The sequence below is a fragment of the Corvus moneduloides genome, chromosome 2 (genome assembly GCF_009650955.1).
Source record: "Corvus moneduloides isolate bCorMon1 chromosome 2, bCorMon1.pri, whole genome shotgun sequence".
NCBI lineage: Eukaryota > Metazoa > Chordata > Aves > Passeriformes > Corvidae > Corvus > Corvus moneduloides.
This window is the reverse complement of record NC_045477.1, coordinates 114788649-114815683: the sequence shown is the minus strand read 5'-3', so window position 1 is coordinate 114815683 and position 27035 is coordinate 114788649. Positions and strand designations below refer to the sequence as shown.

At 35.9% G+C, this 27035-nt stretch overlaps 1 protein-coding gene across 1 annotated transcript in view; it reads left to right on the top strand.

Annotated features, from left to right (window-relative positions):
* CFAP47 (cilia and flagella associated protein 47) overlaps positions 1-27035 on the top strand; it is a 280968-nt gene that overhangs the window by 83569 nt on the left and 170364 nt on the right. Inside the window, exons 34-42 of the mRNA XM_032100897.1 lie at positions 3826-3923; positions 4780-4896; positions 8563-8697; positions 9214-9326; positions 12104-12254; positions 12913-13001; positions 14352-14438; positions 20066-20133; positions 21247-21392. Coding sequence (XP_031956788.1) covers positions 3826-3923; positions 4780-4896; positions 8563-8697; positions 9214-9326; positions 12104-12254; positions 12913-13001; positions 14352-14438; positions 20066-20133; positions 21247-21392 — 1004 coding nt within the window. The remainder of the gene's footprint in view (positions 1-3825; positions 3924-4779; positions 4897-8562; positions 8698-9213; positions 9327-12103; positions 12255-12912; positions 13002-14351; positions 14439-20065; positions 20134-21246; positions 21393-27035) is intronic.

Genomic DNA, 27035 nt, shown 5'->3' with positions numbered 1-27035 from the left:
ATTACAAGTTAAAAAAATCACCCCCAACTATTAAAAGTAAATACATTCAAGAGTTACGTTGGTCCCAAATCGCTGAATTGACTATGCATGTTACTTCCTGCAGTGCTGAATGGAATCAACGAGTGAAACAGAACTACTCTCATTTTAGATCCCTTGCAGAGGCCTTTTGCAGTGTATTTTTAGGTTTCCATAACCGTAAGAAATGTTTGAGTGCACTCTTAAGTGGCTGCACATCCACTCCAAGCTAACCCTGCTTAGTTATTTTCTTTTATAAAGTATTTTCACCTCTTGTCATGGGTGAGACAGAGTACAAAACATCCTGTTGGGGATCAGGAGCCTGGATTTGTTGCAGAACCAGCTCTTGCCCTGTTTGATAATTTCACACATCCAGTTGCTTCCCACAGCACTCAACAATTTTTTCACAAGGTCTCAAATTCCCTCTGTGTCAGGGAGGCCACTGGAACATCAGGGAAAAGTTGTGTCAGTTCCTGCTGTGCTGCTGCTCATAGACACCAATCTCATGTCCCTCCAAAATCCCTGGACGTCCTTTGGCTTTTGTCTCTGTGCATCTCTCTGATCTTCAGAATCTTCTTCCACTTCGAAAATCTTTCCTCCAATTATGAATTTTTTTCACCTTCTTTCTAGTCCCCTGCTGTCTCTTCAAGATCACTGGTTCTTTTTGGGAATGCTTCTTTTTTGCCTCTTCTTCTTTTCATAACTCCAAGTCCCCAGTTTTCCCAATCTCATTAGTCTCTATGCAGAGCGCTGTTCATTATCAGCCTTATTGGGGCTTCTGTCTCACTCCTCTTCATTAATGGGAGAGTTTAGAATGTGCCATTTTAGTCTTGGTGTTACCAAAATTTTCAGCCAGCCCTTTTGGGATGCAGCTAGCAGGTAGCAGGAATGTGTCTCAATTCAGAAGTTAAAGTTTGGACAATTTTCTCTCCCCCTGCCCCCAGTCACACAGAGTTCTTTGATACCTGTTAGCATTCATGTTTTAAACTATTTTTGATCAGGTTTTTGAAATGACATTGGCTGAAAATCTTTATCTTAAAGCTCCACTAGTAATTTTTTTTTTTTGCAAGAAATGCCAGTACAAATGAAATTCAATATATTTACATGCTTAGAGGTATCCTGAGTAATAATTTTGTTTTCCATTGTTTATTTCTACTAAAATTGACTACTTCTATTTAAATACTTAATTACTGTAAAGTGGTTAGCTGGCAGATGTTCTGTTAGATTTGATGTAATTAGGAAAAATACATTGTGTTTTCTGACTAATTTATTCACAATCCTTTAAGTAGGTTGATTGATAGTAGAAGGATTAACTGAAAAACAACAAAAATTTTAGAAGTATTTCATTAGCTAAGATGCAAAAATAATTCACTTAATATTTTTTTTTTCTTTATGCTCTCATTTACAGAACTATAAGGCTATAGTTCAACGAATGGTTTTTAAAAATAGTCCTATGGTGTTTCATTTCCACTGGCACATTTATGTGGCTGCATGGAAAAACTGGATTGGGTGATCTAGATTAAACTGTAAATTATTTTTTTGCTTTTTCTTTTTAAGCCAGCTTTGTTCCCCAGCTACTTTGTTGGTGCACAGACAATTCTACAAGCATGAAAGCAAGGATTGGTGAGCACACAACAAAGTACAAAAATGCTGTGTATGGTGCCCCTGGCCATGGCAGGGGTTTGGAGCTTGATGATCTTTAATGTCCCTTCCAACCCAAACCATTCTGTGATTCTGTGATATAGGCACAACTGCTGCTGCTTAAGCATGCTCAAGTAATATTCCCACAAGAAGACTAAAAGCAGCAAATAGTATATTTAAAGTGAAATATAAAGTAGGATAAAAAATAAAGTTACTTTTTTAGATCAAAGCATATGGTTTAATGAGTTTCCTTAACCTGGCTCAGCAAATCAACCTAGATTACTAACCAGAGGAATAATTCAATATCAGACCTAATAAAGCGGAAATAGTTAATCTTTAAAAGTTAAAAATAAAAATTTGAAAGTGGTGATTTATTAAAAATACCAATATTGTGTGCTGAGAGTGAGTCTGAACTCTATTAATAAAAAAAGAAGACAGTTTCTTGGTTTTTATAGGTCCAAATATGATCAATAATATGATGAATTTATGTTAGAAGAACTGGCTTTTTAGGAAGAAAGTAAACTTTCAAAAATGTATTTTGCTATTTTTAAAGTACTTGTTTTTGCAGTGACTACATTAAATATTTTTTAAATAACTGCAAGCAGATTACCAATAAGATGGGATGAAATTAATGTTTCCTCCTGTAGATATTTGTAAAATGGATGTCTGAATTTAGTTAAAATTAATACTTTTACAATTTAGATGTTGAGGTCCATATTTACTGTAATGTCTTCCTGTCGTAGGTAACAGGAAGATGTTATATATCCAGTCAGACTTCATTGGTATTCCCAATATGGAGTTTTCAAGAGTTTAAAGTTGAGCTTTCTGCTTGAGAAAGTTCATTCAGTTAAACAATAAGGAAAAAATAACTTTGAGACAGTGAGATTAATGCGTGTTTTAATTTTGATTTGAAAACTTAAAGAAAATGAAATATTCATGCAAATACTCCTTTAAATACTGTTGGTTGTTTTTTATTGAAAATATATTTAACGAATCTTTAGAATAATATTACATAAATTGATTCACAACATGAATAGGAAAAAGTAAGGGATTTTGGGCCAAGCCTAAACATCACCACACTGAAGCAGTGGCAAACTAAAATCATTACCAATGCCAAATAGTTAAGCTCAGATGGATCTACAGACTTTTATTTCTGAGCTTGTGCAGCATCTGCTCCTGTTGTTTCTTACTAAAGCAGTATGAATATGCTGAAGTATCTGCAAGTTGATGTGACGTGATGGGCATTTAAGTTTTTCTGATGATGAGTCAACTGTAGTCTATAAATGTCTGTTCTTTTTCTGAAAAGTGACAGATAGATTTTGCTTAGGATCTGGTACCGGGGTTTGTTGTAGGTTGAACTAATTTTTTGAGTGTAATAGTGAAATGAAGCCTATATAATTTGTTCCACATCAGAAAGCTTGATCCCAGTCTATCTGAAAACCTTGCCAGTGGCTGAAACCCAAAGTGTTTCCTAAATTTGGGAGCTTGGACCTGAGACAGTAAAGTTATGTAAATGCTGTGTTAAATATAAGATTTGGGTGCTTCAAACAAGAAACTATAAATATACTGCATTCAATTTCTTAATAATCAGTTTTATTTTGATAAAAACATTAGAAATATAAAAGATTATCTAACCATCTGAGGCATTGGGGTTTGCAGCAGTTGTAGAAGTGGTGATTGTGCTATAACAATTAAGCCGTTAGCTCTCATTTATATTGCATTTATGCCAAATAATTTAATATGACCTTAAAGAAAATCAATAACATTTCCTTTTTCTGCCTTAAGCATTTCAACTTCAAAGGATTTCTGCATATTTTCATGAGTTTCAGTAGCTCTATTAATGTTAGGCCTATAGAAATAAAAAGTTTACACTTCTATGCTCCTAATCTATGAGGTTTAGATTATGTGCTTTCCATTCTTCTGTGATGAATAGCCTTGCATGCTGCAGCAGAGTAAATAATAGTTACAATATTCTAGATGAGATTTTTCATGTTTTCAGCAACAGCTCTGAAATAGAAATATGCTCGTGAAATTCTACATGTGAATGGATGTTTCCTTTCTCTGTTTTCCCCTACTCAGCGATTTCAGATAGTTGTCATATCCATCTAGAACAAAATAGGCATCTTGGGGAGAAGAGAGTCTCATTAATCTTCTTTGTGTTTTAATCAGGTGGAATACCACCCATGAGATGGATAGTGAATTTTGACCAAGATCTTCTAGATGGTCTGGTATTGGCAGCACAGATAGCAGCTTATTGTCCATATCTGGTAAGAAGGTTTTTAATATTGTGTAAGTTTTATACAATTTATTAATTTTAGTGGGTTTGTTCAGGCCTTATTTTCCCTTGCAGTGTTGAAGAGTGCATTGAGTGCAGGGAGCTCGGGGTGCAGCTGTGGTGTGAGCTGCAGGTGAAGCTCTGGGTGGTGGGAGCCCGAGGAAAGAGACCTGGCACTGACCCTTTACATAGCAAAGGTTCTGGGGATCTGTGACACAGCCAGGTGATCAGAGAGACACAGCAGGAGTCAAGGACCCAGGAGGAAGTCCCCAGACTTTCACACACTTAGACCCAGGGTGTGTAGAAGCCCAGGGTTTCCTTTGCGCAGAGTCCCTCTTCAGAGGCAGCAGCTCGAGGTGTTCTTCTGTTATTGCACCAAGATTAAATTATTTTAAGGATCCAGACACTGAGACTCTGCTGTGGGAAACCTGGGGTCGAACCAGTATGGAAACCTTGTCTGAGAGTGTGAGAGTGGGGTATGTAGGAAGTCAAGCAGGGCATCCATCACTCACATCCTCCCACTGCAAGGGGCCTTCAGTCCCAGCTCAGGTGGCTGCCAGTGGCTCCTGGGTGGTTGGACAGGGAAGTTTCCTTAACAGCAGCTCTTTAAAAATGTGATTTTTAAACAGAAAAAAACCTCACCCCAACATTTAGCAAGTCATGGGGGATTATTTCAGTATTAGTCATGGGGGATTATTTCAGTATTAATTTTTCTTTTTACTGGGTTTATTCTTAACAGGGAATTTCGGTTCAAAATTTAGATCTTATTGATTGCTGAATGAGCAAAAATACAAAATCAGTAATTTTGCCTAGTGGAAGGTTGAGTTTGATTTCTCTGTCTTGTCTAGATTCCCACTCACTTCATAAAGATGTATACTGATCCAAGAACTCATGAACAGTTTCTGCACAACTCTTTGATACTTGTGAAAGCTCTGCACGCTATCAATCTGGATATGGACATAAAGGTAGATGATTTTATGCTTGCAGCTCTTATAGACATTAATATTTTTATTTTTGCTTTTTGTATAGTAGTGTTGCACAACAAATTAAGGTGAGATTGTAGTAAAACAGTTTTGTTTCATGATGTGCTACTGTATGATGGAAACCAAAATACTGCTTCATATGAATAGACTTAATTAGAAGTAATTTCCATAATTCCTTGCTTTGTAGAATCGCACATGCACAACTAGCTGAAAATAAATTAATTCAGTTCAGATTTTAGCATCCTAAATCACACAGTGAAAACTCAAATGGAATTAATTATTGGTATTAGAAGGCAATTTAGAAAAATATGTTTAAGAAAAACATCATGCACTTAACCATAAAAAGAAGTGAAAAAAATTGTATGAATGTCTGGTGACAGTTACATGCATCTAACCCTGAAGGTCCATGAGAGGCCAGGTTTGATGCACACAGAAGTCAGCAGCTTTGCATGCTGGTGAGAATAGCTTCTGCTGTCCTTTTTTTGAGAAGGAATACAATGTTGTTGATAATTTTTTCCATCAAGGATCTGCTTGGGATCTCTTTTATAAGTTTAGTAAACATGCTTTACATCTTTGTGGTTTTTATTGACCTATGGCTCCAAATTTTTTTAAATGGTGGCCTTACATAGGTTAGCTATTGTTCCTTTGTTCTTTTTGTTGTCCCGAAATCCAGTTTTCTCCTGCTCCTAATCTGCATTTCTTTAACTGTCCATTTGTGAGTTATTTTTATCTCTGGGAGCATATTGGGCTGGCTGGAAGAGCAGAAGATTCAGTAGAATAGACACAGTATTTGAAAGTGTATGATGAAACTTTCCAAAGGAATTAATGGCATTAAGAATCAGAGGTAGAGCTTGTTTATGTGCACAAAGGAGTATAAAAAGAAGCTCAATTACAACTTTTTTTCCCCTTTCCATTTGGTTGTGTTATTACAGGGAAAAATTAACTCTGCTATTTTCATTTGTATCAGCTACTGTCATGCTGTCACCTCCTGATAGAGATCACACTGTTAGAAATGACTTGGCTATGACAGGCTAAACAAAGAAAATCTACTGCTTCCCATACTCGTGACTGACAGGAAGCAAAAAAGTAATCTTTTTGTCAAAACAAAGGCATATTCTGCCTCTGCTTTTATTAAAAAACCAGGCAGTTCAGCATGTGAAGGCAGAGGCTGCATGCCAGATAAGGAAAAGGTGTTGAACACATTAGATATGGAAGCAGAATTCTAGGATATTCTCCTTAATGTGCTGATTTTAAGACTAAATTGTCTACAATAGATGGGAAAATCCACCTCTGTGCAGACTAACAACTTAAACAAAGGTATGCAATCAGTCAGTACTAGAAAAAGGAACAGACCTTGGATCTTCAAGGTCTGTATTTTAGTTCTAAGGGTACATTTTACATAGATTCATTGAAATTCATATGTACTTTTCTAAGACTATTGTAGAAACTTCTGAACTATCTTGTTCGTCAGTGATAAAAGTAGCGAAGCACATGAATCCTTTTGCTGAACTCTCTTAATTTGGGAATTTTCTGGTAGTCTTGTCTCTGAAATTTGACAGGCAAAAGTGTTCCAATAGCATTGGAAAAGTTCTTGACTCAGGCAGTCACTGCTTCTGAACTATCAGGACAGCTTTGCATTAATTAACAGCACAAGCTGAGATGTGTTAGGTCTGCAACAGCTGGCATTTTCAATCTAAAAATCTAAGATTCTGTAATAATAAAGAAGTTCCACTGTCTGGAAGTCTTTGGCTTCAGGTTTAAATGACAACTTTAATGGAGTTCAAGGCTTTAAAATCCCTTTAAGGATTAAGGTCTAGATTTAAGATGGAGTGCTTTGGGCAGGAGATTATTTGTTTCCACTTTCTAATCATGACTGACAATTCAACCCTAGAGTATTAGTGGTTTTTATTCGTGTCTGATATTTTAAAGTTTTAAAATGCTTTGATTTGAAGAAGATCCAGCTGGAAGCCCAAAATAAAATATTGAGAGATAGGATGGTGGAGAGCAGCGACATGGAGGGAATGTGGGAGACAAAGATAGATTAGGTATGGAAGGTGCAGTGATTGGGAATAGCCAGTAGAGGAATTTGTTTCAGACTCTATTATTTTACTATTATTTATTCATAATTATTGCTATTGTTCGCAAACACATATTTTTTAAAGCAAGTAATGTTTACTGAATGTGAATTTTCTGATGAATCTTGTTAGGAAATACACAAATTTATTTATTTACTAAAAATTTAGTTCTTGCACTAGTAGATAAATGTCACAAATTGAGTTTTATGAATTCATCACAGGATAGAATAGTATTTTCTGAGGAAATAAATTCTGATCTAAGTGGAAATGGGTAGGAAGAAGTGGGTGGCAATAGAAAGTTAGTCTTCAACAGATAATCTACTCTGGCATCTTTGCTATCTTAAATGAAAATGCAGGAGGAGTGAAAAGTAGAGGTGTAAAACCACAGCTATATTGGAATAATTGTTTACATTCAATAGCCATTACTGAGATAAGTGAATGGAAAAATCAGAATACTTTTCAGACTTCAGATTTAAAGCTTTTGGCACAAAGAAGCTTTTTTACTTTGCATAGTAAATGCATCCTGAAGTTCAAATCTTCAGCCAGTGGTGATGGAATTAAACAGAAATATGAGATGAGACATATGATTACATCAGTGCATGAAGAGTATATGAAATTAATCTTAAGAATTACAAGGACAAACATTATCTAGGAAACCATGGAGAGTTGCAGGGAAACTTCACATCAGTGCCCAGTTATGTACTCACTCTCTTGGAAGGTTAGAGGAGGAGCTGTGTGAGAACTGCTGGGAGTAGGATGAGCTGCTTGGTTGGGCATGGGGCAAGAGAACTTTACCTTGAAAACTTTAAATAAACTTTGACTTGAAGATAAAAATTTACCCCGATAGTTGAGATTCTATAAATGTCTATACATCTCTCTTGCACACTAAAGACAGTCCAGAAGAGTGAAAGTTTTTCTTCCTTTTTCAGTCTTTGTGGAAAATAATTCTGCCATTCTCTTCAGCTGATTTACCAGAATTGATGAGAACTAAAGTTTGACACGTTTTGCAGCTGCCACTCAATTTCTGTAAATCAAATATTTAAGATGCAGGAATACTGGATACCTTTTATAAAGCAATTTAGTATCCCAAATAAATACAACTGTATCTTTGGTATTTGGAAAGTGTCATTGTCTCCATAAACAGTTGCAAAGCTGTATGTAGGAGTATTTGGGATGGTATTCTTCATAAACTAAAAGTTGGGTTTTTTTTAAATAGTAAGGACATATGTTTTTCCAGATAGTAAATTTTCCTTGCTTTTTCTTTTACACTGCATTTAATAAAATTAGCATTTGTTTCTGCTGAACCTTGGGGGAAAAAAGTTTGGCTTAATTTTTACCCTGAGTTTATCACCAGAGCATGTCAGTGGTTTTCATTAATCAGGGATTTTTTTTGTGCAGTGACAAGATTCCTATTCATATTAGCCATGAGAATAATCCAGTTATTACAGGTTAGATTGAAATTATTTGTGTAATAAGAATTACTCAAAATTTTTTTGTTCTTCTTCCTCTCTTTAGACTATACAGGCAAAATATTAACTGAATATCTGGTTATTTTTCTTGTTTTCAATATTAGGCCACTGATATCTGTGATCCAAACCCTGTCGTGATGCTTATTTTGTGTGTCCACCTATATGACAATCTCCCTCACTACTTACCCAAGAACACTATAGAGTTTACAGGCACTCTCCACACAACTGTGGTTAAACAGGTATTGATACCATTGAGTTTCGATTTGTAGTAATGCAAGGTTAAAACTCTGTTTGTATATATGTATACATGTGTTTATATTATGTATAAGCTACAACAAAGAATGAGTAGATTTCGTGTCATTTGGCTAGTAAATATAGAAGATGAAAGTGTGCATTTTCTGTTTTTATTCTCTTCAGTCTTGGGATTTCACTTCTGCTACTGTTTTTTCCCTATGCTTGTAAGCATATGAAAAAATCTACAAATTTTACAAATCTGAGATCAAAGAGAGGAATAAGAGATTCACAGGCATAGGAGTGCAGTGTACACTGCAAATAGAGTACTGTCAAAAGTTAAGGTGGGATAGTCTGTGGGAAATCTACGCTCCTTAGGAAGGAAAACTATCTACCCAGTTACTTGAAGTACTTTCTTATTTTGTGATATCCTTAGTTAGTATTTTGGAACTTACCTGCAGAACACACCTTTTATAGTCTAAAAAAGGAGTAAAAATAGGCTGATGTTGTTTTTGTTGTGATAGGTGCGCCTGAAAAACCCAAGCAGTAATAATTTGGTGTACAACGCTATTCTTGTGGGAAGAGATGCTGGAAATTTCTCTTTACCTAAAGGAAGCACTGTTACCATTTCCCCTATGTAAGTAATGACATGTTAGTATTATTATTTGTAGCATTACAGAAATAGAAACCTACTTTTTTAAGAGTGGTGGAACACTAGAAATGTGTTCAACTACAGACAGGGCAAAATTAGTCGGTATAAGGGTCAGGCTTTTCTCCTTAACCTGGAACAAATCTAGAGTAATATTTCAGTGGGACTCTTGAAGTTGAGCTCAATAGAGCTTTAAGAGTAATATAGAAGCCTTCAGATCATTACAGGAGTCATCTGTCTCCAATACGTGTATTTTTTTTCCAATGTATCAAAACTTGATTCACATTTTGTAAATCAACGCATGGTAGAAGCATGAGCAGGTAAATTTTTTTCTTCTGAGGTCTCAAATTTTGGTTCTAATTCTTAATTTAAGCATGAGTGGGAGTTAAAGAGACCATGACAGAGGTTTGAGTAGTACTACATTGCATCATTTTGCCCCTATCCTTCCTCCCCACTAAGATGGATGTGGTGTAGTTATTTGTTCATCTTACATGTCTGAGAGCTATCTAAGGATTTGAGAGAGATTTAATTTTGGGAAAGCATTAGGATATCATTTCTGGTAGCAGAAATACTCATGGCATATCACCATCTCTTTGTTTTTGTTCACTTAGTACATTTTGCTCTTTCTGTGCCATGCAGATTTTTGAATAAATACAGGAATTTCATTAATCCATGTTTAACTAGAGAAGACAAGAGGGATATAGTGGTGTCTCTGGCTGTCAGTTAACAGTTTTTAAGTTTATCTGCAAGATATTCATTTACAGAGAAAATGGATTAGAGATTGTAAGAAGGAAAAAAAAGGTCAACATTTGTATGAAAATAAACTGTGAAGGAGAAAAAGAAATCAGATATAGATGGTCAAATTCAAGAAGACTCAACGTAAATACAGTGCTCTTTAAGGGCCATCAATATGTCAGTATTAAATTACATGCCTATTATAAATATATGCAAAGAGAACAACAAATAATGCTATGTTTTCAGCAAGCTGTGAGGTTGATTTGATTCTGTTTTCGTTGCAATTACTTCAAATAAGAGTTATTATATAAATTCAATCCTGGAAAATATCATGTGTTTCTATGAAAGGTCAATACCATGGCTATTTTTCACTTCACCTTTAAAAAACACCCAAAACAAACCACAAAGCAAAATCAAGACAGAAGAAAATGTGCATGGCCTTGTTTTTGCGCTGCTTGGCATTATATATAGCAAAAAATATTTGAAAACTTGCACAGAAATAAAAACCTGTGGAAATGCCAGTCATGCACGGTAACCTCTGCCAAGTTTATTATAATGTCATGATCACTAGATGAAAAATAGGTTCTTTGTAATTAATAGCTTTCTTAATATTCTCCTGCAAGTGTTTAAAAACTACAAGAATTGAAGAGATTTGTGGGAGCCTTGCAGGTTCTATATGTTAGATCATAATGTAGGTGTGTTTGGAAATTATAGTAATGTGAGTAACATTCTCAGTGTAACTGAGTTTCATGTATTGCATATGGCATCATTAATTCTTGATCTGAGATTCCCACTCTCCAGGGCACTGCACTGTGCCATGCAGACTTGCAGTTCACAACAGGAATAGCATAAAACCCCAAGATTATAGAACAATTCTGTAAGATGAATTTTCCCTCACTTTAAATTGACCAAAACACAGATTAATAGATGAAACTAAGCAACGTTTGGTTTTGCCACAAAAGGCAACAGTTCAAATCTGAATTCTCAGCTGTTGCATGAGTCAGAGGGCAAAAATCAGCCAAAAAGTTCTGTATGCTGCCGTTGCCTGTTCCTATTTGTGACCAGAGCAGACTTCTTAAAACTTGATCCTTAAGGTGGCTTTGGGAGTGTATGTCTCAGGCAGTTTATTCCTCTGGGTGCCTGCATCACAGCATGTTTTTTCCAGACATTTTGAACGGTGAGGTAACCTAGGAGCCTCCGACTCTGGGGTTCAGCAACTCTTCAGTGTCATAAATGGTACTGTCTGGGGGCTCTGCAGTAGGAACGTGAAAGCTGTAAGAGCCAGGTTTGCAGAACTTCCAGGATTTCATCATCAATATTCAGAGCTGACAATCTGAGACTTCCTGCCTTCTTAAAACTAATCTCAAATTCAGAGAGAAATTTTGAGACCTTCGAAGTGAGAGCTTCTTGTTCTTGCTTCATTGAAGGACTGATGCAAATAAAGTCTAAATTTGTACCTAGTCTAAACTCTCATTCTGTGTGATCTTCTCCAGTTTTCCTATTAGAGAGAAGCTGTTGCTTGTACAGGAGAACTTTGTTTTTTCTGCCTCTTAGTAACTCAGCTTTACTAATTATTCTGAAGGGTTTTTTAACCAATTTCTTTCTCACTCTTCAATGATAATTTGATTAAGACTATCTAGATCTGCCCTGCAAAATGCCTAACAGGATGTCTGACTGCTTAACTCAGAAAAACCTATTCAAATAGAGGAGCATAAATTGGATCAGTTGTTAACTTAGGGTGATACTTTAACGAAAGGGAACTTCCTGTGCTAGTGTGTGTGGGAAGAAAAATTGAGCTATGTGCTGATGTAAAAAACAATAAGGATTCAGTTGTGCTCTTTATCTATCTAGTTCTTTGATAGGAATGTTTCAAGGTACTCTTAGGCGGAAGAATATAAAACAAAGTATTTCAGAAGAAACAAATTACTGTCTTTTCTAGGACCCTTCCCTTAAAAAGACTCTGAAATGTGCTCCTGAAATTACATTTCTGAGTAATTTGAGTCCCAGTTTTGTGCTTTTTTTTTTCGTAGGAAGCAAGGCTTTGTAAATGTGGAATTCACAGTTCGTTTCCTGCACCCTGCTGAAGCAGTGTTGATACTGATCTCAAATAAAGTTGATGGAGTAGATGGTGCCACACTGACATTCTCCCTGAAATCTGAAGTTAAGAATATTGAGCCTATTGTAAGTTTATGTGTGTATGATTAATATTGTCACAAAAAAAAAAAAAAATTATTCCGTACATTATATCAAGCAAAAGGGAACTGAGATAGGAACGAAAATATGAGTTACCATCTGCATTAGCCTTTGAACTGTGAATTTTCAGATTTCCAATATTAGATTATGTACATTCAGGAAAAAACATAGAGGAATATGTAAGATTCTTAAGGACATAAATCACATTTGGATCCTGAATAAATTGTAAACATTTGCACTGATTGCTCTGAAAAGAAATCTGAAGCCCTTTCAGCATATGAATGTTTTTGGAAATTCTGTTATGGAGGTGCTGATCTGCTTCATCCTAGTGATTTCAGATGCCACATGTAGATGGACCACAAGCTTTTGTTAGATGTTTCTGAATTTATTTGTGCTTTTTAACCACAGAGACTCTGTAGTTGTCAGATATGTCCCAGTCAGGGCAGGTAGGCCCATGTTTGTAATCCACAGTCATTGAGCACATCTGGACTTAGATGGGGCTTAGGTGATCCTTGTTTTTTTAGCCCCTCTGACTCTGTTAGAAGGGAAGGTTGTGGCAAGAGAAAAAATAGAGGACATGTAAAGATAAGAAGGAAAAAATGATGATAACTTGATTCTTGGCCTTGTGTGTTTTGTTCTCTTTTAGGATATGATAAAGTGCAAATCCCCATGTTATGAGCTGAAGAAATTTAACCTAAATGTTACTAATCCCTTCAAAACTGATGGCATATTCAGGTAGACAGTGCTGTAAAGACAAGTCTTTAATGATCATGCTGTTTTATCCACTCTTTTCCATAATTTTCTTCTTAAAAATGTAAAACCTGGAGATTAAATAATAGGGATTTACATTCCCAAAATTGTTACAAGCACTATGAAGTGGAAGCTATCATAATGAATAAAGAAGATAAATAAGCCTTAATTGAAATCCTTCTCAGTGTAAGCAGTAAAGCTGGAGCTTTAATCAAACAGAGTTCATGAACCTTGCTTGTATTTTTGTGTTTGGCTGAGGTCCAGCAGAATTACAAAGAAAAACAAGCCATGTTAATTAATAAGTGGTTATTTTTTCCCCAATCTGCTTTATCCTGCTGTTTAAGTTATTAAGCATGCAAAAGAAAAATTGCTTTTGCCTTGGGGCTTGCATCATTATCAGTTAGTCTAATTTTTAATTTGTATTCATCATAGCTGCAACAACTGCAGAGTTATAAATGTTGCTTTCCTTAATACAAAGGAAATCGATTGTTGTACCCTTTAAAATGATCTTTAAGTGATCTGACTCCATATTTTGTCTTTAGTCTGTAGAACTAAGCATTGGTTCATCGCATTCATTTATTTGCAAGAACCATCTTTCATAATATTTTCAACTTTTTTTTTTTCCTGCAATATGAATATACGTGTTGCAGAAGCTGCAAATTAAATTTCTCTTTCCCCTGCAGAACAGGACTGGTATATACAAATTACAACAAGAACAAGAACAATAACAATCCTGTAACAGGGCTGTTTCCACTGCTGCAGCAATGTCCTCTGGCACAAGCCTTGTGTGTAGGAATCATATGAGTTTAATTAGCTTCTGTCTTTTTATTTTGAAGTTCTTGAGGTGGTTAGTGAGACTGAATCAATCCTATGATTTGAATAACTCTCTTGGAATTATCAATGAAGTGATGATAGCTTTATATAGAATTTTAGAATGTTTTATGAAGAATTTAGTTTTATGTAATTAAGTTTTATATCATTCAAAAGCTACTTGACAGCTACGTTAAGGCATTATCAATTTGGGCAACACTTGAACCAGTAATCTAAAAATAAAATTCTTTGTATCATGCTTCCAGTGTTTTGAACAATCTAGTTTTTCATCAGGGGGTATATTGTTTACTTGCAAATAACACTAAGAAATGCTAGTTTGATATCAAGGGAGAAGATCTTTTACAGAAAAGCTGGGGTTAAACCACAAGTACTTTTAAAGCATCTTTAATTGAAAATAATAAGCTGTTTTTACTGAGCCTGCATTTAAACGTTAGAATAAATGGAGTTTCCTCTTCATTCTGCAAGTTAACAATGCAGTCATTATGTGTGCTTGTCATACTCCAGGGTAATTTTGCTGGAATCCACACACTATTTGGTGCACCCAGGGAAAATACGTCAAGCCAGGCAAGTAAGGCAAGAGCAAAAGTTTAGGTAAGTTCCAGATAACAATTGCTAATTATAATATATATCAGATATAATGTATAATACAATCATACAATTCTATTAGTATTACCTTTTTGTGCATAGCTGTGTGCTGCCTGTTGTAAAGAATTACAGTTGAGGATGTGGAAATATCACAGAAGATGCCCAACCAGTTCCTGAGCAGTGGGGGGCTCTCCTGGCCAGCTCTGCTTGGTTTTCATGCTGAGCTTGATGTTCTGTGATGTCCCTTTGGCCACTCCAGTTCAGTCATCCTGGCCATGCTCCCTCATGGCTTCTTGTGAATCTGCTCCCTGGCACAGCATGGGAAGCTGGAAAGTCCTTGACTTGGAGTAAGCACTGCTCAGCACAACTGAAATATCAGTGTGTTATCAACATTATTCTCATCCTATTCTAAAACAGAGTACTGTGCCAGCTCCTAAGAAATTAAAAGAATTCTACCCAGCTGAAACCAGGACAGTACTGCAAAAAAGTTATAAACAGATTTAAAAAAAAAGTTCTTCTTTAGTTATTCATTAATTCTTTATTTAATCATTTAAAGTATTTTCCACAATTTGGGTCATGTTATTTTTAAAGCTCCTGTAAACATTCAAAATCCTGAAACACTTATTCAAGGATTATTGGGAAATAATAAACTACTACCTCATCAATACTGTAGGTTGAATTATAATTATAGGGATGGTCCACAGCCATGTCATGAAATTCAGACTATTTTATAAATCCTTTCGAAATATTTTTTAAAAAACCAAAAAAATTAAAAAACAGAAAAATATTGAACATTTCATTATTAAGAAAAAATATACACATATTTTAACTGGAAATAGTTTTCTAAAGTGTAATTTATGCTACTTTTTCTGCTAAATTAAATAAGTGTATAATAATAGAAAAGGATTTTTTAATCATCTTGCATATTTCAGCTTAATTTATCCCCAGACAATCAGTATAAATTGTGTAATTTTAGTCACACATCCAGATCTCATTCTTACTGAAATTGATTTCAGGGCATCTTAACTCTTTAGAAATTTCCAGCACTGATTTGCTATATTTTTAGATGTTTCTGTCATCTATGATAACAGAAGCCTCTTAAATGCCCCTTTACAGAAGATTTTTTTCTTGAATGGAACAAACTTCTGAGATTTGCGTTAAAAAAGTAGTGTACATATATTTCATAATTGATCAGTAAGAAGATTTTGCCCTCAATCATTTTTATTCTTTTGGTACATCCAGAAAATGCCGTGTACAAATTGAGGCCCAATTTCTCTAAGTGCTCTGTAAGCATAAAACGACCATAAAATCAGTGCTTGCCCTTTGGCTAGTTGTGTCTGTGAGACTGATGTCAGGACCAAGGCATACAAATGATGACTTAATCATCCCAGCATGACCACCTGGGCTCAGAGCACCTTCTGCATCCTCATCCTGTGCCTCCAGATATGTCAGATCCACTTGAAACCTCACTGTAGGGAGCTTTGCCTGGCAGGTGACCATTTTACCTCCCAGCTTTCCCTTCTGGCAGTGTCACAGGCACCCAAAATGGTGTCATTCAAACCAGAGAGGAGACCAGTCTTTAGTCACTGTGGCATGGGCTCATCACAGTGTGACTGGAAAGGTCCCAGTCTGGAGCTAGAGCCCCAAGGAACTATGTTCTTGCTGGAGCACAGCACTGTCTAAGCCCAAAAATCTAACAGTAGCCAATGTCCTTCAGTGGTTGAAGGGAGGATCTCTTTATTCATGGAGAACTGGATGGTGTTTGGTGAGAAGCACAGTACATTTTTTATTAATCCAGTTGACATAGTTCTTCTTTTAAGTATAATAGGCCAAGATGTTTTCAAGTTATCCACTTTTCTGTGCTTTTCCAAGCCCTTGACACTTCAATTATTATCCTTGGTCTACACCTGTGTGCCAGCATGGTCTGCTCCCTGTGGGAGAAGGAAAACCAGGTGCAGAGGAGCACACCACATGGCCCAGAAATTCTGTGTCATGTAAAACTGTCCATAACTTTCAAGCATGTTGGTATTTTTAAATTCTACCCATTAGGAAAAAAAGTATCAAATGACAATAAAAGCTCAAGGTTACATTTAATAGCTAACTTTTCCTTCATAGATTTCCTACTGTAAAACTAGAAAGTGGTAAAGATATATCAATGTTCCACTAATAGTCCTATTCTAAGACCATGAGTAAGCAGATTATCATATGCAGTACAGTGTCCATAAGGCTGTTTCATGATTGCACAGATTGATTTGCAAAACAAGCTGTGAATGTTGATAAATATTTTTACATAAAAAAAAAAAATCTAAACCAAAAAAAGGAAAAGTTAATGAATGAAATGAATGAATTTCAAATCACATTCTGCATTGTTTATAGCTTCTTACTGTTAAATTAATTACCTTTTTTTTTTTTAAACTAGAGATAATATCAGGAATTCCAAAGAATTTCAGTTTTCCGAATTTTATTCTTACGCTTTTGTTCTAAGTTGTTTCATGTGCCAAGGAAAACATTATGTTATGCAGAATACCTGTATTTACTTACTGGAAGAATAAAGAAAAAATTAGGATCTAAAAATTGTGTCCCTGTGCTCTATGAAATACAGCATTAATACTTGTTGTTTCAGAAAATACAGTTTACAAATATATTATCAGGAACCATTACAATTATGGCTAATATTTGATATAAAAGAAATCCATCCACTCTAAGCCTTAGTACCTATTTTGGGCAGCTCCTGTTTTAGTTTCTATCCTGCTCTTTGTTCTGAGATCACAAACTGTTCCACAGAGCGTGAAAACTGGTGAATATCTTAGATGTGAATTTTGTGTTCAAATGTTTTGGTATTTTCAATGCATTTCTAAGCAGTTTGTTGTATTACTTCTCTCTAATAAGATGTTTGCTTGCTAAACATCGTAAAGTTCCTTGATTAAGTTGCTGCTCTGTGAATTTAAGATTTCCTTGTGGTGTCTGGCACTTTTTTTCCCCCCTCAGTAATATATAAAATCTGGAGCTATAAGGGACTGTAAAGATCATCTAGTAAATTCTGTTCCAAATATATCAAGGAAAGTAATTTTCGTTTTCTGAGAATTCTTTGGATGGAAAACAGTTATTGGCTTGTTTGGAGAGTGGGCTGAAGAGTAAAGGCACACTGTTACATAAGGATAGTTCATATGTCATGATGATGTATGCACACTCCCAGTGTTGACTGCAGAGATGATTTTCCTTTTAATCTGGATTTTTGGCACACCTGATGACATGACAAGCCCAGTGGCTTTGTGGTGTTATGTTGGAACAGGTATCTGACAACTCAGGTAGCAGATACTAGGCTCTTACTGATGCAAATGTATGGAAGTGGATTGGATTAGATGATCTTTAAGATCCCTTCCAATCCAAGCTGTGATTTTAATTTGAACTGGTTAGAATAAACCACAGCAGGAATGAATTGGAAATATTCACACCTCAACCAGGCAACTGAGAGGTGCCCTCATTAACCCATCCTTACCTGTAACATACTCTTGAACTTTTTGTTCGTTTAAAGAACAGTTAAATAACCTTGCTTTGTTAGCAAAAAACCCAAAACCAAATGAGGGGCAGTTGGAGAAGTTGCTTGGTCTCTCTCTCTCTTTCTTAGAAGATGCTCTCCTCTCCCCCCCATTTCAGTTCCCTCTGCCCTGGCCTTAAATATTGAAAGACTGCAATAAGGTCTTCCTGGAGCCTTATTTTCTCCAGGATGGCTTCATAGGAGAGGTGCTCCTGCAGTCTGACCATTTCTGTGGCCCTCCTCTGGAGCTTCTCTAGCAGATTCCTGTCTTTCTCATGCTGGGACCCCAGATCTGGATGCAGCACTGCAGGTGGGGGTCTCACCAGAGCAGAGCAGAGGGGCAGAGTTCCCTCCCTCACCTGCTGCCTGTGGTACTTCGGATGCAGCCCAGGACACGTTGGGCTCTCTGGGCTGTGAGTGCACATTGCCAGCTTGTGTGTATTTTTTCATTTACCAATATGCCCAAGTCCTCCTCCACAGGGCTGCTTTTGAGCCATTCATTCCACATTCTCTGTTGATCCCAGGGATTTGTCTGACCCAGGTGCAGTGAACAGTCTGTGTAGACTTATTTTATGGCAGCTTTAAGCTCTTCTGCCTAATCTTTTTCCTTATTTCTCTGTGTATTGAAAGAGGATGTATTGAACCAGACTTGGAACATAACCAAGCTTCTTATACCTTCTGAACTTTATTCCTTTTGATTTTATTATTGAACAAGATGCTATTTCTTTTTGTTATGGAAGAATGAGACACAATGTTCTCATCTTCCACAACACACGTTTGTTTTCTTTTCCCATCACTTACCTGCAAGTGCTTTGTTCATTGGTGTAAGAAAAAAATTGGTATTGAGTGAAGTTCAATACTGTGTTAAATCAGTCCAGTGAGTTTCTCAGTTGTTTAGATCTGAAAATAGGACTTATTCAATGTATAATTCACACCAGTGAAAAAATGTAATGTATTTAGTTGTACTATTCTTACTATTATTTCATGCAGCTCTTGAGCTATTTTTTACTTTTACAGTGATTCTTCTGCTGTAGTTTCTGTTTTTGCAAGCATGACTTCACATTCTTATTCAAAGATAAAGTATTAAAAGAAATGACATTTTTTATAAAATTCGTATTTTTTTTAATGTGAGATACTTATTTGTAAAGTACAGAATAAATAGTATGTTGTATGCATATAACTCAGAGATAATTTTCCTGTCTGAAAAATGATCTTTAAGTATAGGTATTAAAACAAATCTCCAGGATAATATATTCTGAGAATTTTACAAGTCCATTTATTTAAGGTTGTGATTTTTTCTTAGCCCAGCAAGATTACCTATTTATTTTGAAAGACCCAACATCAAACACTGTATGTAATAATTGTTTACTATATGCTGGTTCATCAAATTTTACTGCTGGGTGGAATGACTTTTATGTGTGAATATTATTAAATCTGAGTCTTGAGCTGAGACTCGCAGTATTTTTTGAGATACATTACAGTATTGTTTTCAGCATCTTTGAGCTCTGTGCTTGTTGTAAATTAAGCAAAACTCTCCTTCCATAAATGTTACTGCACAATCTTAACACCTGTCAGCAATGGTAGAAAAGTGAAGAAGGAGAGAAAACTACATAAAGTCACATGAAGAAAATATGATGGTCAGGAGCACAGTTTGCTTTGGGGGATGGGAGTTCAGAGGAGATTTTATTCTAAGCTATTTTTTTCTGAGTATATCTGTTCTTTTCAAATACACTTGAAAATCAGTATTGTCATGAACAGAGTGAAGGTGTTTAGGTTAAGAGTCATCCCTTTCTCCTTTAGATAAATCCTTGATTACATTAGGTTTCTTTTGAATGATTAACTGCAATGTTAGTTAATATGGGTCATTCCTGTAGCCACCTCAAGTAAATGAGGTGGTTTTTAACATTATTGGTAGGAAAATGGTTCCAAAATATAGTGGTCTATTTTGGTAGGGTTTTTTCGTGTTAAAAACCACAAAGTATCTATTAGTATTTTTTAGTATTGAAGTATTTATTAATAAAAAGGGGAAATAAGCTATTGATTAGTAACAGAAATGTATAGCTTTAGAATATTGCTTTATTTTTTTTCCTTTTAGTTCTGAAAATAACATATTAAATTCAAAAAATGGTGCACTGCCTGAAGATTCAAACAAAGACACTTGCTGTAAGTACCTCTATACAATACCTCATGTTTCACTACAGGAGAAATGAGATTATCTACAGAAGAAAGATTTTGACATCTAAGTATGTTCAATAAATACTATTTATGGATATGCTCATTAACTATTATTTATAGTTTTCATAAAGTGTTGGCCTTAAATTGTGTATCACAGTCAAAAATTCAGCCTGGAGAAGAAAAGGCTCTGGGGTGATCTTATTGTGGCTTTCCAGTACCTACAGGGGGCTACAAGAGAGCTGGAGAGGGACTTTTTACAAGAGTATGTAGTGATAGAGCAAGAGGTGATGTCTTTAAACTGAAAGAAGGCAGGTTTAGATTACATATGAGGAAGAAATTCTTACTGTGAGGATGGTGAGGCACTGGAACAGGTTACTCAGAGAAGTTGTGGCTGTCCCATTCCAGTTCTATCTATCTGGCCAGAGTCTGGCATAGTTTTCTTATGTAATCTCACTCACTTCTACTGTTTTAACTTTCACACGTATTCTTAAGTCTGCTGTCCTGCCTAGAAACCCAGCCAGCAAAGCTTGAATGAAGGTCTGGTTCTGCATTGTCAAAATATGCTTAGCAGATGGAAAACAGACAGTGAGAAAGCCAGACTCTGCCAGATTCAGCCCTGAGATTCTTTCTCAGCATAATGCTTTTGTGAAAGCAGTGTAGAAAAGCCCATGTGCCAGTATTTAGGTTTTGCCTGTGGTAGAGGATTTCAGACATAGTTGCTGCTCTAAGAGTGAGATCCTTTGTTTCAATAGCAGTAAATTATACTTTTCCTTCTGATGTAAGTAGATCTTTTTTTAGAGGCTGTTCCTCCTTAAGGAGTTTTTAATGTTGAGAACTGTCTGTTTTCCCCAGTTTTGTTTCAATGAACACAATAAGAACACAGGTAATTAGCAAAATGTGTTTAAATAATACAGCATGCAATGTTGCAGCACATCTACACAACTGTCACTGTAAATACTGATTACTGATTACAGGTGTGCCTTAAATACTGATTGCTACAGGAGGCTGTATACAGTATCCTTATATTTAAACTCATGCCACTACTTTATTTTACAACCTATGCTGTTGTATCTAAACATCCACTTAAATTTATTTTAACAGCTGATCAATCTGGCCTCCTGCATGAGTTCTTCAGTCCGATTGAAAAACTGTTCTTGAAAGGGAAAGGTTCTGCAGCCTTAGATATTCACTTCCTTCCCTTTCATCAGGAAAAGCGTTACTGCACTGTCATTCTGGGTAATGAAAAGGTAAGAATAGAATGTGTGTTCTGTGTTTATCATGTCAGGTAAGAATCAGGACATTTGCCAGTTATGTGTGGATAGGGTAAATGAGATCAGTGCTGTGGAAAGGGACCTGGGGGTCCTTATCAAGGGCAGCTTGAACCTGAGCCAGCAGTGCCCTGGCAGCCAGGAGGGCCAAGCATGTCCTGGGGGGCATCAGGCACAGCGTCGCCAGCCGGGCAGGGGAGGGATTGTCCTGCTCTGCTCTGCACTGGGGTGGCCTCACCTCCAGTGCTGGGGGCAGTTTTGGGTTCCACAACATAAAAAAAGACCCTAAGCCATTAGAGAGGTTCCAGAGGAGGCCATGAGGATGGTGAAGGGCCTTAAGGGGAAGCTGTACAAGGAGTGTCTGAGGGCACTTGGTCTGTTCAGCCTGGGGGAGACTGAGGGGAGACCTCACTGCAGTGACAACTTACTTGTGAGGGGAAGAAGAGGGGCAGGCACTGATCTCTGCTCTGTGGTGGCAGTGACAGGGGAATGGCCTGAGGTTGTGTTGGAGAGGTTTAGGTTGGATCTTAGAAAAAGGTTCTTCCCCCAGAGGGTGGTTGGGCACTGGAACAAGCTCCCAGGGCAGTGGTCACAGCACCAAGCCTGACAGAGCTCAAGAAGCATTTTGACAATGCTCCAAGGAACATGGAACGACTCTTGGGGATGGTCCTATGCAGGGCCAAGAGTTGAACTTCAAGGATCCTAGTGGGTCCCTTCCAACTCAGCATAATCTATGATTCTATGAAGATACAAATTAATTATGTATATATTTTAAGGTAATGTCTTTGCATGCATGTGTAATTATAAAGATGTGATCTATGTGCTGGTGTTTGGCAATGAAACTCTTTCTGCTTTTTTTTCCATGAAAACATAGTATTTCTATAATTCGCGGAGGATGAAGTGTCTTAAAAAGTTGGTTGGAGATTTACATTAGATTTCAGGCTTCGGCTAAGAAATTTAAACCAAAGTTTACTGTCCTTTAATCTCTGCATAATTAGAATTCTATGAAATGCTGCAGGCAACTTTTCACTTTAAAATCATTAAATGATAAAAAGTAATACTGCAAGGAATGTTATTTTGGTGGCTTTTCTAGGCATATGAACTTCAGAAAAGAAAAGAAATTTAAATAATTTCTCTTGATGTGGGCACAAGAATAATGCATAGGCAGGGAATGGATAAAGACTTTAGTGTTCTGTACTTCTCCATGTATTTATCACTGTATTTAGGGTATGCTATCAAAATAGAATAATAATTTTCCTTACTGTCTCTTTTTAAATTTTTCTGTCAATCAGAGTTCCATTCAGAAAAGACTGTACATGAATACTGACTCCACAACCTTTCAGTCTCTCTTGATTAATGTAGCCTAGGTTTTGCCATGTATACTTAATTGAAATTCAATTAAATTACCAAGATCTGATTTTGATCAAATTTCAGAACTTAAAACCTTGCAATCCAGCTTCTTGATATTCCTGTAATCCTTTATTTCAGAAGTCACAATCTTATTTCTGTCTTTAGTCCATCTTTTCACCTCTTTAACCTGTCTACTGTGTTTTGTCTCTGGCTGTCAATGTTTTTCAAAACCCTGTTGTTTTTCTAATCTTCTTTTATGTGTGGCCAATCTCAAGGCTTGCATTCTGCTTCTTACTTTCATAACACTGCCTCTGTGTTTCAGCTTTCCCTCTGTGCAATTACATGCCTCTGCCTTTCTCTCTGCCATGTTTTGATGATTTGTAACAATGCACCTAAAACTAAATGACTTTTTCTTTCTCTCCTGCACATTCTCATCTTCCATATTTTTCCCTTCTACAGAACATGGAACTTCTGCTAGTGTCTGCTGTTTGTATATTTGATGGAATTTTAAATGTTTAAACGTGACTTTGGCTATGCCATTTGGCCAGCTTAATTTTTTTATCTTGTTCATAAAGGAAAATAAGACTAATACAATGATGCCCAAGCCTGTCTTTCTGACTCTGTCCAGTATTTGAAAATACTGGCCATTTTTAAAAGAAAAAAACCCCTATGACTGGATGTCTTAAAGAGTGTACAGTTATCTTGATTTTCTTGAAAATTAACAGAGATAGAAGAGGGATTTTCTGTTGAAAATACACTGAAATAGTGAGCTCATGCTTTGTTGACACCAGGGAATCCCCCCCCCAAAGAGAATGTATTAATGTCCTCATGTCAGAGGTTAGCAATCTTTGTGGATGGTTCAGTGGAAAATCAATCCAGTGCCTAGCATCATTCAAAGGGAGAAATTATTGGGGAAGAAAATACACATCAACAGCAGTACATTCATAAAGAATTTTAGGTTCATCAGTTTCATTCAATGGAATATCTAGATGCAGTCTCCAGACAAGGAAGAACCTGGCCTACTGCTGTCTGGGAGCAAATCTGAGAAGAATCTCCTTTTACCTGTTGTGATTTTATACCCTTTTAATCTTCGCTATTGACAATTTACCTGTTTGTTTCTTTCTTAGAAGCAGAAGTATACACCCTGGCTGAGAATAGTAGGCTCTTGCTACATAAAGAATAGAGCCTGAAAGCTAAATAATATAGTGAAGAGAAGGGAAACTGAGACATGTTAAGGAAAGAGTGTTAATCTAAGAGATGTGGTCAGAGCTGTAGGATGGTCATACTTCAGGTGGAAAAGGAAAAGTTTATTTCTGAAAGCCCCAGTGTTGCCTCCAGTGGTGATGTAGAAGTAAATTTAGACACCTAGCTACTGGTCACTGTTCTTAACAAAGATTTAGTTGACCTTTCCACAGTAGGAAGCATTAATGCTTCAGAGAAGCTGCTGTTAAGTCCTGAATGGTACCTTTTTCTGGAACACCTGGTCCTTCCAGCTTAGCTGAGTAGATGTGATGCATTTAAAGTCTCCTCAAAGTGCAAAATTTTTGATATGCAGAACCTCAGGTTAGAAAAATTAGCTCCATCTACATGATTGCATAATTTGTGAAGAATTGTATAAAATCTCCTAGGGAAAGATGAAACTGCAAGATAGCTAACATTATTTTAGAGCTGTACAGTATAGGCACAGGAAGAATTTGGCTTTCTTAAATATTGTATATATGGCTGCAATATTTCAGTCATACCATTATCTAACTGACAAAGTGCAGCCACCATGCTGTATGATGATCAAATGACCTGTACACAATGAGGAGTCTTGTGTCATTCAAATATGGACTTGTGATATATAAAAAATCTAATAAATAATTTAATTTAGCATTTCTGTGATTTCTTCCTACCTACCTTTCCTACCCTTTTTGACAAACAGACCAAAATATTAGTCAGAGTAGGTCTGCTCCTTCATTACAATCAATGAAAAAGGTATTGAGATTTAAATCACTAGGCTTGAATCTGATTAGGAATCCTATCTGTCACTGCAGCAGCTCTATATCTGTAATAACAGCAAGAGGATACACTGATTCAAACTTTCTGGCTTCCTCAAGGATGTTCCTTATTTTGAAATAATCTTTATATTCACTTTTATAAGGTTTGAAATGACGGTACAAGCCATTTATAACATTCCTCAAAGGATTTGTTTCAGTATTTCATTGTTTTTTAGGAAAAATTGAAATGGATATTTTCCAGATTTTTAACATAGGCCCTTTCATAGATGTTATTACATATTGTTAAACATAACTGGGTTGCTTTTTAAAATATATCTTTGTTTCTAGGAACTAATTTAAGTGTGAACAACGTGGAATTTTTAATGATAATAATATATTAAATCATAGTTTAAGAGTGCTTGTCCAGACTTTTACAGCTAAATGTCTAATATAAAATTATATTGTTTATTGAGAGAACACTTTGCTATCTGTTTCTCTTACTGGCTTGCATGAGAAACAGAAAATTTCTAGTAGCTCTTCATTCTTTTGAAATATCAGTTAACAATGTGATTGGATAAATAGTTCAACAGCTCCTTTATTAACTATTTTCATTAACAGTAAACCCTACACAGCCTTGATGCTGTCCTGTTTGCAGCTGATGGAAAATGGAAGTATAAACCATTAAGAGAGTTAAACTCTCAAAGTACACTGAAATACCCATTCTGTTCCAAAGCCTCAGGAAAAAAGCTCAGTGGAAAGAGAACAGGATTTGCATTCTGTGGAGATCAAACCCCCACAATTCTTCAAAGCCAAGAGGAAATTAGGGAAGTTTGTTCCTTCCTATAAGCGTGTTGATGTCAGCAAGGACAGGAAAAGTAACTGATAGCAGAATGGCATCCCAGCAACCAGCACCTTCATAAAATTAATTGTATGTGCTGTGAGCTTGTTAAGGGCCCTTATGGAGCCAAATCACTGTGTCAAACAGGAATAATTCCTTTTTAAATTGGTTCCCAGGAGTGGCTATTTGTGTGTGGGAATCCAATTTTGCTGCAGGTTTCTTTAATCCTTCTCAAGGAAGATTTGTGTGAGCTCTTGAATCAAGGAAAGGGAGAAAATGCCATCAAAGTTGAATAGCTTTCCTTCTGCTGGGTCAGAAATACAATTGCAGTGTTTTCAGCCTTAACATAAATATCTGATGAAACTAAAAATGTAGGCAAAGGGAAAAACAGGGTTTTCTTATGTTACTGAGCAGTATTAAAAGGAAAATATTGTATTGGTTGGCAGATGCACTAAATTATAGAACTAAATTATTGCTTTCATATCTGGAATGAAGAATCAAAGACAGAATACATGTTTTTAGGGCAGAGTTTTACAGAATATGGTTTATGGAAATAAAGAGAGACTGTGTAAATTATATTGGTTGTTGTGGAGGCATTTAATTCTTTATCTTGCAATCAGTAGAAGCTACAATTGTCTGAAAAGAAATTGTGGTAAAGACAAAGAAGTTATCAAAGCAATATTAGTATATATGTTAAATCTCCTGCCTAGTTCAGATAGAGAAATGGTACCTAACTTATATATCTTTTTAGTTTGAGCCATTCTGATTGTGGACTTTCTAATTTGGAGTACTTTCAGCAGTTTTCTTTTCCTCAAAAATACTTTTCTGTCTTTCATTTACACCTTATTTTTTTCATTCCACCTATAATTCAGAGTGTTATTTCTCTGCTAGTTAATTTATCCTTTCCTCTGTGAAAAATGACTATCTTTCTTTGTTCTAGGTCATATTTATATTTACTTTCAAGCTTCTGTAAATTTTCCATTTTTTATTGAAATAATTAAGATTTATTAAATTTATTTCTTTTTAAAGAATTTGTACATGATGCCAACCTGCCTTGACTTCTGGTCTTTTTTATTTTCTAGAGGAATGTTTCTGGCTCAAAACTATTGTAAACATTTTTAAAAAAAATTCTAAGTGGTGAAGAGCAATGAAGGTTGATCATGAGCATATTTAAATTAGAAGTAACTGTAGCACATAGGAAGAATTCACATTTTTTCTGTATTTATGGGTCAGGGTACCCTTATTCAATTAAATTGTATGAGGAGTTTAAAAGGGTTCTGCCTTTTGAAATTTCTTGACTTTTCAGATTTATTATTTTCAATTAAAGTTACTTTATTATCACAGCATGGCTTGAAATAATAATTTTCTTCTATTTAGGCATAGTTTAAAAAACCAGGTCTCCTGAATATATAAATTATTGCACAGGTCAGATCTTCGGCATTACTAGGATACCTT